The sequence below is a fragment of the Malaclemys terrapin genome, chromosome 7 (genome assembly GCF_027887155.1).
Source record: "Malaclemys terrapin pileata isolate rMalTer1 chromosome 7, rMalTer1.hap1, whole genome shotgun sequence".
NCBI lineage: Eukaryota > Metazoa > Chordata > Testudines > Emydidae > Malaclemys > Malaclemys terrapin.
In genome coordinates, this window is record NC_071511.1 from 124,567,495 (window position 1) to 124,580,417 (window position 12,923).

General features: G+C 49.6%; 1 protein-coding gene across 2 annotated transcripts; it reads left to right on the forward strand.

Moving 5' to 3' along the window:
• Window positions 1-279: 279 nt before the first annotated feature.
• Window positions 280-12,683, forward strand: C7H10orf95 (chromosome 7 C10orf95 homolog). 2 transcript variants are annotated; one of them, XM_054035166.1, is made up of 3 exons: window positions 280-443; window positions 10,950-12,064; window positions 12,151-12,683. In XM_054035166.1, exon 2 carries the CDS (start codon window positions 11,007-11,009, stop codon window positions 11,676-11,678), a length of 672 nt encoding a protein of 223 aa, XP_053891141.1. In that variant the 5' UTR covers window positions 280-443; window positions 10,950-11,006; the 3' UTR covers window positions 11,679-12,064; window positions 12,151-12,683. The 2 variants fall into 2 exon arrangements, with proteins under 2 accessions (XP_053891141.1, XP_053891142.1); XM_054035167.1 differs by lacking the exon at window positions 280-443 and adding an exon at window positions 9,700-9,787.
• The last annotated feature ends 240 nt before the right edge of the window (window positions 12,684-12,923 follow it).

Consider the following 12,923-nt stretch of genomic DNA (forward strand, 5'->3'; position numbering starts at 1 on the left):
CCTAATTGGGGTGGGGGGCATTGGGAAGGGCACACTCACAAAGTTGGGAAGAACAATTAGGAGGGGGAAACAGACTAACCTCTCTCAACATGTCCCTTTTGCCAGGTTAGTACTTGTTACTCGTTGTCTAGTAACCATAGCTGCCTGGAATGTGTCCAGGCTTGGGAGGAGCTTGGAGTGGCTACTAAACACTGCAGGTTAGCTAGTCTGATAATTCCTCTGGAGATAACCAGAGCCTTTAAAATTAAAGAATCAGAGAGGCAAGGAGTGGAGCTTGGCGTGAGTCTCTAACTTCAAGGATTATGCTCCAGTGTGTCTCTTCATTAAGCGAACAACCTGGTTGACTCCACTCTGGGTGTGCCTGATTTCCGAAGAGGGAAGCATAGCAGAGCTTGAAATCTTTGCTAAGGAAACCAAACACATGCCGCTGCCTACAGAGACAGGTAATGGCCTCTTTCCTAGCTGCTTGAGATGCTAGCTCACCACCACCCTTTTCGGGCTGGGTGTGCTTGCTGTCTAGAAATGGCCATGTCCTAAAGTGTCTGTTTTTGCACTCTTGTTTATAGTGACTCTGACCTGAGGGCCCCGGGGTTCCTTCTTCCCACTGCTCCCTAAGATACAGGAGGTCAAGGTGTGATTCTGTGCTGAGTGCCTGGTAACATGCTGTGCACTGTTTAGACTGTCACCTTCCAGCCCAGAGGTGGCTGCATTTCAGCAGTGACGTGGACCTACTGGGCATTAGGAATGAAAGCGGCTGTATCCACGCTGGGGCCTGGTGCATGTGCACCACTTGCTTGCTGTTATCCAGCAAAGCAGTCGCTGGCCATAGCCAGCTCTAGGCTTTGTCCCCACTTGCATTGTGTCATTTCTCCCCCCCCCCCGGTAGCCCACCACCACCTCAGCAACTTCCTGCCTGCACCCCTGGGAGTTAGGAGTGCAGGCAGGAAGCTGCTGAGGTGGTGGTGGGCTGATCCCTGGCAGGTCTGCCATACTCTGCTGCTTCACGTGACCACCCTGACATGGACCATGGGTTGGAGTCAAAGCCCCACTTTCCAAGCAGGGAGCCACTGAGTGCAGTGAAAGAGATTCTGGGTGTGACTGTAGACGGCGCTGTCTCTCCTGCATGTACGCGGGCAAACCGGTTGCAACGGCCTGTTCTAATCATTTAGATGGAATAAATGGGCCCAAAGAGTTCCGAGGTGTCAACAAGACCCTATCACTGCTCAACATTGTTAAACAAGGTTCAGGGCTTGGTATTGGGAGGCCTCCGCCTGCTTAGTACCATGGCAAACACTCCCTTAAAAATCCTTTCACTAAAGATACAGAAAAGAAAAATGGAGCCTTTGAAATGCAGAGTATTTATTAAATAAGGCTCTTATTTGAACAACATCTCTCCTTGCTTTTCCCTGTAGCTGGAGAGCTGTTTTAAAAGGGATGAAAACACCCTTGTCTGTCAATCTTTTTGCTGGTATCTAAGATAGTAAAAACTGTTTTTATTTGTTTGGTTTTGGAGGTTGGGGGCAGGGGGTGGGGGGAGATGTTAGTTGAGATGGGCTGGACCTTATTGTAAGTTGGTTCCCATTTCCTAAGAAGACAAACATGCACAAAAGGGGAGAGCGAGAAATGCATTTCCTATCCTTGCTAGCTTTGGTCTCCAGGGCATTTCTGCCATGAGGACAAAGCTGGTTGCAGTGGTGGTTTGTAGACCACTGCTTCTATTAATTTTTTTCCCTAAAAGTTGTCTTTTTAAAGATCCCCCAAAAGGGAGCATTTTGGGGGGGGAATGGACTTTTCTGCCCATTTTGTTCCCCAATTAGCCCTAATTTCTAACATGAATTTTGGCTCACTACCCCCCTCCCCCATCTCGCATTGTTTGTGTGTACCAGGCATGACCTTAACACAGTTGTTGAGTTATAGCAAGAGGCCTTTTTGTTTGGACTAATTGAGTCCATCTCTTTCCCATTATCATTTGTTGCGATCTGTTATGATGTTTTATGAATTTCCAGGTACTCCTTACAGCTGCGCTTACAATTAAGGTAAATTTGTAGGTCATAGAATCATAGAATATCAGAGTTGGAAGGGACCTCAAGAGGTCATCTAGTCCAACCCCCTGCTCAAAGCAGGACCAATTCCCAGTTAAATCATCCCAGCCAGGGCTTTGTCAAGCCGGGCCTTAAAAACCTCCAAGGAAGGAGACTCCACCACCTCCCTAGGTAACGCATTCCAGTGTTTCACCACCCTCCTAGTGAAATAGTTTTTCCTGATATCCAACCTGGACCTCCCCCACTGCAACTTGAGACCATTGCTCCTTGTTCTGTCGTCTGCCACCACTGAGAACAGCCGAGCTCCATCCTCTTTGGAACCCCCCTTCAGGTAGTTGAAGGCTGCTATCAAATCCCCCCTCATTCTTCTCTTCTGGAGACTAAACAATCCCAGTTCCCTCAGCCTCTCCTCATAAGTCATGTGCTCCAGACCCCTAATCATTTTTGTTGCCCTCCGCTGGACTCTTTCCAATTTTTCCACATCCTTCTTGTAGTGTGGGGCCCAAAACTGGACACAGTATTCCAGATGAGGCCTCACCAATGTCGAATAAAGGGGAACGATCACGTCCCTCGATCTGCTGGCAATGCCCCTACTTATACAGCCCAAAATGCCGTTAGCCTTCTTGGCAACAAGAGCACACTGTTGACTCATATCCAGCTTCTTGTCCACTGTGACCCCTAGGTCCTTTTCTGCAGAACTGCTACTTAGCCATTCGGTCCCTAGTCTGTAGCAGTGCATGGGATTCTTCCGTCCTAAGTGCAGGACTCTGCACTTGTCCTTGTTGAACCTCATCAGGTTTTTTTCGGCCCAATCTTCTAATTTGTCTAGGTCCCTCTGTATCCGATCCCTACCCTCTAGTGTATCTACCACGCCTCCTAGTTTAGTGTCATCTGCAAACTTGCTGAGAGTGCAGTCCACACCATCCTCCAGATCATTAATAAAGATATTAAACAAAACTGGCCCCAGGACCGACCCTTGGGGCACTCCGCTTGAAACCGGCTGCCAACTAGACATGGAGCCATTGATCACTACCCGTTGAGCCCGATGATCTAGCCAGCTTTCTATCCACCTTACAGTCCATTCATCCAGCCCATACTTCTTTAACTTGGCGGCAAGAATACTGTGGGAGACCGTATCAAAAGCTTTGCTAAAGTCAAGGAATAACACATCCACTGCTTTCCCCTCATCCACAGAGCCAGTTATCTCATCATAGAAGGCAATTAGGTTAGTCAGGCATGACTTCCCCTTCGTGAATCCATGCTGACTGTTCCTGATCACTTTCCTCTCCTCTAAATGTTTCATAATTGATTCCTTGAGGACCTGCTCCATGATTTTTCCAGGGACTGAGGTGAGGCTGACTGGCCTGTAGTTCCCCGGATCCTCCTTCTTCCCTTTTTTAAAGATGGGCACTACATTAGCCTTTTTCCAGTCATCCGGGACCTCCCCCGATCGCCATGAGTTTTCAAAAATAATGGCTAATGGCTCTGCAATCTCACCCGCCAACTCCTTTAGCACCCTCGGATGCAGCGCATCCGGCCCCATGGACTTGTGCACGTCCAGTTTTTCTAAATAGTCCCGAACCACTTCTTTCTCCACAGAGGGCTGGTCACCTTCTCCCCATGCTGTACTGCCCAGTGCAGCAGTCTGGGAGCTGACCTTGTTCGTGAAGACAGAGGCAAAAAAATCATTGAGTACATTAGCTTTTTCCACATCCTCGGTCACTAGGTTGCCTCCCTCATTCAGTAAGGGGCCCACACTTTCCTTGATTTTCTTCTTGTTGCTAACATACCTGAAGAAACCCTTCTTGTTACTCTTAACATCTCTTGCTAACTGCAACTCCAAGTGTGATTTGGCCTTCCTGATTTCACTCCTGCACGCCTGAGCAATATTTTTATACTCCTCCCTGGTCATTTGTCCAATCTTCCACTTCTTGTAAGCTTCTTTTTTGCGTTTAAGATCAGCAAGGATTTCGCTGTTTAGCCAAGCTGGTCGCCTGCCATATTTACTATTCTTTCTACACATCGGGATGGTTTGTTCCTGCAACCTCAATAAGGATTCTTTAAAATACAGCCAGCTCTCCTGGACCCCTTTGCCCTTCATGTTATTCTCCCAGGGGATCCTGCCCATCTGTTCCCTGAGGGAGTCAAAGTCTGCTTTTCTGAAGTCCAGGGTCCGTATTCTGCTGCTCTCCTTTCTTCCTTGTGTCAGGATCCTGAACTCGACCATCTCATGGTCACTGCCTCCCAGATTCCCATCCACTTTTGCTTCCCCTACTAGTTCTTCTCTGTTTGTGAGTAGCAGGTCAAGAAAAGCTTTGCCCCTAGTTGGTTCTTCCAGCACTTGCACCAGGAAATTGTCCCCTACACTATCCAAAAATTTCCTGGATTGCCTGTGCACCGCTGTATTGCTCTCCCAGCAGATATCAGGGTGATTAAAGTCTCCCATGAGAACCAGGGCCTGCGATCTAGCAACTTCTGCTAGTTGCCAGAAGAAAGCCTCGTCCACCTCATCCCCCTGGTCTGGTGGTCTATAGCAGACTCCAACCACGACATCACCCTTGTTGCTCACACTTCTCAACTTTATCCAGAGACTCTCAGGTTTTTCTGCAGTTTCATACCGGAGCTCTGAGCAGTCCTACTCCTCTCTTACATACAACGCAACTCCCCCACCTTTTCTGCCCTGCCTGTCCTTCCTGAACAGTTTATATCCATCCATGACAGTACTCCAGTCATGTGAGTTATCCCACCAAGTCTCTGTTATTCCAATCACATCATAGTTCCCTGACTGTGCCAGGACTTCCAGTTCTCCCTGCTTGTTTCCCAGGCTTCTTGCATTTGTGTATAGGCACTTAAGATAACTCATCGATCATCCCTCTTTCTCAGCATGAGACAGGAGTCCTCCCCTCTTGCGCTCTCCTGCTTGTGCTTCCTCCCAGGATCCCATTTCCCCACTTACCTCAGGGCTTTGGTCTCCTTCCCCCGGTGAACCTAGTTTAAAGCCCTCCTCACTAGGTTAGCCAGCCTGCTGGCGAAGATGCTCTTCCCTCTCTTCGTTAGGTGGAGCCCATCTCTGCCTAGCACTCCTTCTTCTTGGAACACCATCCCATGGTCGAAGAATCCAAAGCCTTCTCTCCGACACCACCTGCGTAGCCATTCGTTGACTTCCACGATTCGACGGTCTCTACCCCGGCCTTTTCCTTGCACAAGGAGGATGGACGAGAACACCACTTGCGCCTCAAACTCCTTTATCCTTCTTCCAAGAGCCACGTAGTCTGCAGTGATCCGCTCAAGGTCATTCTTGGCAGTATCATTGGTGCCCACGTGGAGAAGCAGGAAGGGGTAGCGATCCGAGGGCTTGATGAGTCTCGGCAGTCTCTCAGTCACATCGTGTATCCTAGCTCCTGGCAAGCAGCAGACCTCTGGGTTTTCCCGGTCGGGGCGGCAGATAGATGACTCAGTCCCCCTGAGGAGGGAGTCCCCGACCACCACCACCCTCCTCCTCCTCTTGGGAGTGGTGGTCATGGAACCCCCATCCTTAGGACAGTGCATCTTTTGCCTTCCAATCGGTGGAGTCTCCTTCTGCTCCCTTCCCTCAGATGGGTCATCTAGTCCATTCTCCGCATTAGTACCTGTAGAGAGAACATGGAAACGATTGCTCACCTGTATTTCCATTGCTGGTACATGGACGCTCCTCTTTCTCCTTCTGGAGGTCACATGCTGCCAAACCTCCTCACAATCCTTCTGTCCCTGCTGCGCCTGTTCTGAATCTTCAGAACATTGCGGCCGTAGAAGCATCTCCTGACGTCTGTCCAGGAAATCTTCATTTTCCCTTATGCAACTCGGAGTCGATACTCGTTTCTCCAGCCCTCGAACCTTCTCTTCCAATATGGCGACCAGCTTGCACTTTGTACAGACAAAGTCGCTTCTGTCCTGTGGAAGAGAGACAAACATGGCACAACCTGTGCAGGTTACAACAGCTGATCGCTCACCTTCCATATCACCGTCCTCTTAAGAGCTTCCTCAACTGTTGCAGAAACTACTCGGAGAAACCTGCAGATGAAAGCTTCGGTGCGCTCTCCCCACGCGAACTCCCAGGCAAACTCCCGCTGTTAGCCTCTGCTGTTTGCCGCCAATTATGCCAACAGGCCTAAGGCCGCAACTGCCATTAATACAGATTCAGACAGCTGGGATGGGTGTTGAAGCTTCTGAGAGATATAGCCTCGTGGAAGCAGTGTTTCTCAGTGCATTGCATTAGCTACCACTTCAAACCCCCTCTTCTGCAACCCCCCGAAAAAGGAATGTGGAAGAAACAGGAGGGTCTACGACATCAATTTATCCTGTGCCCAGCAATGCAGAGATGGGCCAAAAACATGTGTTGATTGTCCATGATTTAAGCTCTTTTGGGTCAGGAGCAGTCTTACTGTCTGTAGACTAGCTAGCACAGGGTCTTGATTCTCATCGGGGGTGCCCTCTAGGTGTTGCTTGTATTGCAATAGCACTATTAGATACATACTGCACGTGTAACACCGACAGACCCCAGTTGCCGGCGGGCAGGATCAAACCAGGGACCTTTGGAGCTTAGTGCATGAGCCTCTACCACATGAACTAAGAGCCAACTGGGGCAGAACACCACACCCAGGAGGTGTGTGGGTTACACACACACTTGGCAAACTGGGCTAAGACCTCCAGATATCAGTGTGTAAAAAGCAAGTCTCTGCTATGGCTACCTTAAGAGATTTCTTCTGTCTCAGGGAAGAGCCCTACTTGAGGAGGTGACAGAGCAGGGCAGCACTAGACAGTTGCAGAATGTGGGCTTGTGAAAGCAAAACAAGTGTACGTATTATTCCAGCTGGCAAACACGGGCTGGCCCTAACAGGTTCCAAACACAATACAGACAATACACTACAGCACTGTGGGGAACGCCCTATTGCTGAGTGATCTGTCAGTGGGAAATGGTGCCTGAACTTTCTGTGGTCTGGCACGTGATCTGCTGCTGTGCATCCCTCTTGACTCCTTGGGAGTCTCCAACTTGCATAACAGCAGGCTTGAGCCAGTTCTGAACGCTAACAAGCTGAAGTTAGTCTGGCTGGCTGTAGAACAAGGAGGTCCTCACTCTGGTGTTGCAGCTAAGGAAAAGCAATTTAGTCTAATTTTACCAGCCATCTTGGCAACTTTCCATCTAGTGCTTCACAGCCAGGGTTACCCAAACAAAGGCTGTGATGGCCACTTGCTAGGAACCCAAGGGCGGCAGGACCCTTGCATAAAACAGAGTGCAGTCAAGCTAGTCTCTGCTAGTAGAGGTCCCAGCATGCAACACTCAATCCTGATCCAAGCATATTTCCTCAACTCATCCCTGTTGGGATGCTTATCTAGCCCTTCAGCTCACTATTCTGACAGTTCTAGAACTTGCTTCTCTGGCCATTCCAGACTCTGGCACGACCATGTCACAAGCTATTGTCAGACACCTCCACCAGCTCCCAAGTCACTTCAGATCCACTTGGGAGGAGGGAATAAAAATCTCCCTTCATTGTGTCTAACTCTCACTGATTTATTGTGCTCACTGCACGGGCCTGGTTTCTCTCTGCCCCCCTCCCTGCTCTTGCCATAATCTCAACCAGGAGGCTGGTACTCTAACTGTGCGTGTACACACACACACACACACACACACACACACACACTCTTCCTCTCTTTTTCTTAGAGGAAACAATACTCTTAGAGTAGGACCCAACCAACAAGGGATTGGAAAGATCCATTCTAGGCTGACCAATACAGCTTTAATTCTGCATACTCCATCTAAAGACAAGGCAACGTGTAGAACTTGAACTAAAATGCTGATCATAGGCATGGGGGGCAGCTTGTTGTGGAGGTGACAATTGTTGAATGAATGTGGTGTGGCTAACCTGTTCAGCTGAGCAAGCATTGCAGCTAGTGTCCAGGGATTTGATAGAGTTGGGTCTATATGCACAGCGTCTGTTCCTAAATGGGAATCGATATATCGTAGCGTGAACAAAGCCCGGTTAGCATCCAAGGGGGTCAGAATGATCGCTCTCTAGGAAGTGAGTCTGGGACCCTCTACTTCATCACACCTGTTGTAGTTAATCAATTTTCAAGTCACCGTTCCTCTCCTGGTTCTTTTTACAGTCTTTGATGGGTGCATTAGAAATAGGTTGCTTGGTCATTCGAGTTGATGGCCTCAGATCAGTTACTAGTGTGCACTTATGGTACCAAATAAACCACCAGTCCGTCGCCTTAAGTCTGGATGGGACGCTTTCTGATGTTTGATTTCGGGAGCCGCTATAATCATCTGCCTAGGTTTATACTCTGCCTATCACTTCAGTAACTGCATTGTTGGAAGGCAGGCAATGGGGTAGGTCCTGTCTAAACTGGGGAGATCAGCACTAGTGTATTTACAGCACAAATCCCTTGTGCAGAAACCCTGCACCAGTGTAAAATGGTTGTGCAACTTATTCCAGTAAACTACAGGAGCAATTTGTGCTGGTATACTGCATTATCTCCCCAGTGACCTGGGCTGTGGTACGCACACCAACCCTTTCCTCTGCTCTCTATGCTAGCTTCCCAAGGAACACAGCCCAGTTCAAGAGAGTCTGAGTGCCTTGAAGAAAAGGACAATGCCCTGGACGCAGGATACCTAAAGCTCTGGGCTGAGGGCCATGCTTAGCCCCATTCTGCTTGAGAAGCAGAATGGGGCTATGTCACCTGGGCAAAGCAGGTCTGTGCAGGAGATGGGAGCTTTTTTCACACTAGGGAACAATCCTCACCAGGCCCCACAAACATGAGAAGCCTCACCACCTTCTGTTCAAAGTGCAAGTTGAACTTTCATACGTGCTGAAACTATGGGTGCTACCACACTCCTGGCTTCAAGTGGTTTCCATCAAATGCAGGGTTTACAGTTTGGTTCAATGGCTCTCAGCACCTCACTATACAAATTGTTCCAGCCCCCCTGGGCCCTTCTCTGTCCTGCCTTCACTAATATAAACATACAACAGTGTATACATGGCACATTCCTTTCCCTCAGGGGAGAGGATGAGAGAATGAATAATGTGTAACAGATGTTAATCATGTTGCTTAATACACTGCTGGTACTGGTGATGAGGCTGGTTGAGGAATTGGAACGGCATTTCACGGTGATGTCCTAACCTAGACAGGCATGTTCAGACCTAACCAGTAACTAGAGAAAGGTGAATGAGACTTTAGAAAAACCCAAACCCTTTAAACCTAACTTCTACAGGTTAAGGTAGGTTAATGCTTCAATTCTTGGTTTCTTCCAGAAGCAGGCGTGTCAGAATAGTTAATTGGGGAGTCATGTGAAAATAGCTAATTGGTGAGTCAAATTACAAGATGGCTGATTGGGGGGGAGTTATTTATTTATTTTATTTTACTTTATTTTTGCAACACTTACGCCTAATCTTGCAGCTCCAAGAGATCTGGGTAAATGTTGCATGCGAATGGGTGGCATCTGACTGTACATTGGAACTAGGGTTACCATCCGTCCGTATTTCCCCGGACATGTCCGGCTTTTGCGTCTCTAAATAGCCGTCCGGGAGGAATTGGTAACAAGGTTAAAAGGTCTGGGATTTTCCCCCTCCCCTCCCTCCTGTCCATGCAGAGTGCGGCTGCTGATTGGGCGGCTGGGCCTGATTGAGCTGTTCCCATTGGCCTCCAGCAGCCAGAGCCCTCCCCTGCTGCCTGCAGCGTGTTTTTGCCTACATGTGGACATGGGCATGGTAAGGGGAGTCCCGGGGGCAGTCAGGAAGCAGGGGGTGGGTTGGATGGGTCCCTGGCCTCCACCTGCCACCCCCCCCTCGCAACCCCTCCCCCCTCTGTGGGTTCCCCCCCTCCCTGCCCGTCTCTCTCCCTTGTCTGCTTGTACTGCCAGAGCCAGCAGCAACTGCTGTCTGCTGCCCCTGGGTCCTAGTGCCCCCCATCCACTAATGGCAAGACAGGCTGCCCTTCCACCTTAGCCCTGAGCCTCTCCAACACCCAAACACCTCATCCTCAGCCCCGCCCTCATCCTCCTGCACCCTAATCCTCTGCTCCATCCCTGAGCCCCCTCCTGCATCACGAATCCCTTATTCTCAGCCCCACAGCCCTCACCCTTGCACCCCTTCCCACACCCCCTCCTGCCATCAAACTCCCTCCCAAAGCCTGCACCCCCTCCCTTTGCACCGCCTCCCACCCCCAAACTCATCCCAGAGTCTGCACCCCTCACCCCCTCCTGCACGCACACCCACCCCCTGCCCCAGCCCGGAACCTGCACCCAGCACCCAAACTCTATCCCAGAGCCTGCACCCCTCCTGCACCCTAATCCCCAGCCCAGAGCCTGCACCCTAATCCCCAGCCCAGGGCCTGCACCCCAGACCTCCTCCCCCCACCCAACCCCCCTCCCAGAGCCTTAGGCAGGTGTGGAGGATGGGTTCTGGGCACTACCAAAATTTCTACAACCCTGCCTGGATAAGGGTCGGGGCAGTCAGGGGACAGGGAGGGTCCTAGGGGGCAGTTAGGGTGGGGGGGTCTCAGCAGGGGGCAGTCAGGGGACAAGAAGCAGGGGGGGTTGGGGGTTCTGAGGGGGCAGTCGGGGGTGGGAAGTGGGAGGGAGTGGATGGGGGCAGGGCTAGGGTGGGGCTCCCCTTCCCCCCATGTCTGGTTTTTTTTTTTTTTTTTTTTTTTTTTTTTTGGATTGTGGAAATATAGTAACCCTATTGGAACTGCTGTGGTGTTTGTTACTTTTTTTGTTCTTGTTCCTCTAGGCTACTTAATTGCTCGGTATACTTTGGTTATATGAAAATCATTTGTTATCCAGCATGCTGCATGAACAATGCTGGGACCGAAATATATATATAAACTCCTCTTTCTCCTGTCCTCAGTATCTTTTGTTTATTTCCACAGCTCAGGACACAAGTTGTTTTGAAGCAATGACCCCTGTTTAACACAAGGATTTGGACCATGTACCATTATGGTTTTGTGCCTCAAGAGCATTATCCAAGCATGATCCAGCCCTCCCCATACACCTACCTGCCTCTTGGGCCTGGCAGATTGGCTGAGTCTCCAAACACCACAATGTTCCCTCCTATCCAGATGCACAACTTCTATAGCCGGCCTGTCACCACCATCATGGACTGGAACAGCCACCATGACTATGCAGGAAACCAACTAGAGTATCATCATTTCTACGGCAGCAATCCATACTTCCATCCTCACCCTTTCTGGCACTTCTCTCAGGTGACCCCCATGTCTCTGTACAACCCCTATGCAAACTATAATCCGTACGCAGCATACCAGAGGCCAAGCCAGGGTCAGGACATATGGCCTCAGGGCTTCACCATGAGAGGAGAGCTTCATTGGGGGAAACTCGAGAGGGTCTTTGGACCTAGACGGGAACTTCCGGAGTTTGTGAAGGAGGATCTCCGTAGGGTTTATGGCACCTACCCAAGGACTGATGTTTCCATAACCTTCCAGAACAGGGAATTCCTGGTGAAAGGAGACCCCAGAGTGGGAGAACAGGACTACACAGTCGAAAAGAGAGTCATCCGAAGGGATCCCACCCCAACGGCTAGCGAAGCGGACGATGACAGCGAGGAACGAAACCGGAAGAAGAAAAAGAAATCTAGACGTTGATGTAGCCAGCTCACCACAAGACTGGTGCTCCTTGTCGTCATGGCCAAAGAGTTAGCAGCTGAATTTTGGCACTTGGGAAGAATACTGGGAACTAGCACGGGCATACAACGCTGTCTGCTCCCCTTGGCAAGTTTTTGAACTACTGCCAAAAATGTAACTTATTTAATTCCTCTGCTTACTTTCCCCACGCTCCATAAACACGCTGACATAGCTTATACTCCAGCTGACTGACACGTACTACACATTCTTCCCTCCCCCCCCACCCCCTGTGCACCTCCATATCCGTTGGTCTCTCAGATATTGGCTTTGAATGAGATTGTATAGGCTTCCATTTGTGACTATATTTGGTCAGCCAATCTGCTTGTGCCCTTTTAGAAGAAGAGTTGGTGAGTCCTTTTTTTTTTTTTTTTTTTTTTTAAGTAGGGGAAAGAGCCCCATCCCACAAGTCACTAACTTGGCCTCTTGTTGGCAGTCCTCTGCAGGGTGAATAGCCAGGAAGACTGGACTCCCTCTATCTCTGCCAACTTGCCCCACTTCTGAGGACAGTGGTGAAAGTGTCTTGTTTGAACACTATAACCGTGCAGCTGTCTTTTTGTACACCCTGTAATTACTGCTTCATACCGATGATTGTTGTGGTTATTCACTATGGAATTCTTGTGTCGACTCTTCACTGAGGGCTGGAAGAAGGTGATGTCAAGAGATCCCCCTTGTACTCACTGATGGGTCTGGTGATCCCTCTTTCTGACTGCATGTCCTCATTCTGAGGACAAGAACCTACTGTATCTTCCTTCGCCAAAGAACCTAACTCAGATCCGAGTGAGCGCAGCTGTTGCCAGGTGGGCCCTAGAAAAGACACAACTGTGGATGCCAGTTTACGAGCGCTGTTGACCTACTTCAAATGTCACAGCTGTTGTATGTTCCACAGCGCTAGCCTTTTCCCTTTGCCAGGTCTGAAGAGGGGATCTGCTGCTTGAAGGACACGCTGCACTGGAAACATACCGCAGGCCCGAGGGCAGTCCCTAAGTTGCCTGCAAACGTATGTAGCTTTTAAATAATAAAAAAGTAAAATGTGAACCCCTATATGTGCTTGTCTTCATTGCCAGTGACTAAAACTGCTGCTTGCTGGAGTTGTATAGTTTTGTGTGTGTGTGTGTGTGTGTGTGTGTGTTCACACACACATTATGCTTGCAAAATTAAGCACTTGAGAGTTGGGTAATGGCTGAACTAGGGTTGCAGAGGCAGCCT

Excerpts from the sequence above, each read along its gene's own strand:
- C7H10orf95 (XM_054035166.1), top strand. The coding sequence starts at position 11,007 with ATGTACCATTATGGTTTTGTGCCTCAAGAGCATTATCCAAGCATGATC.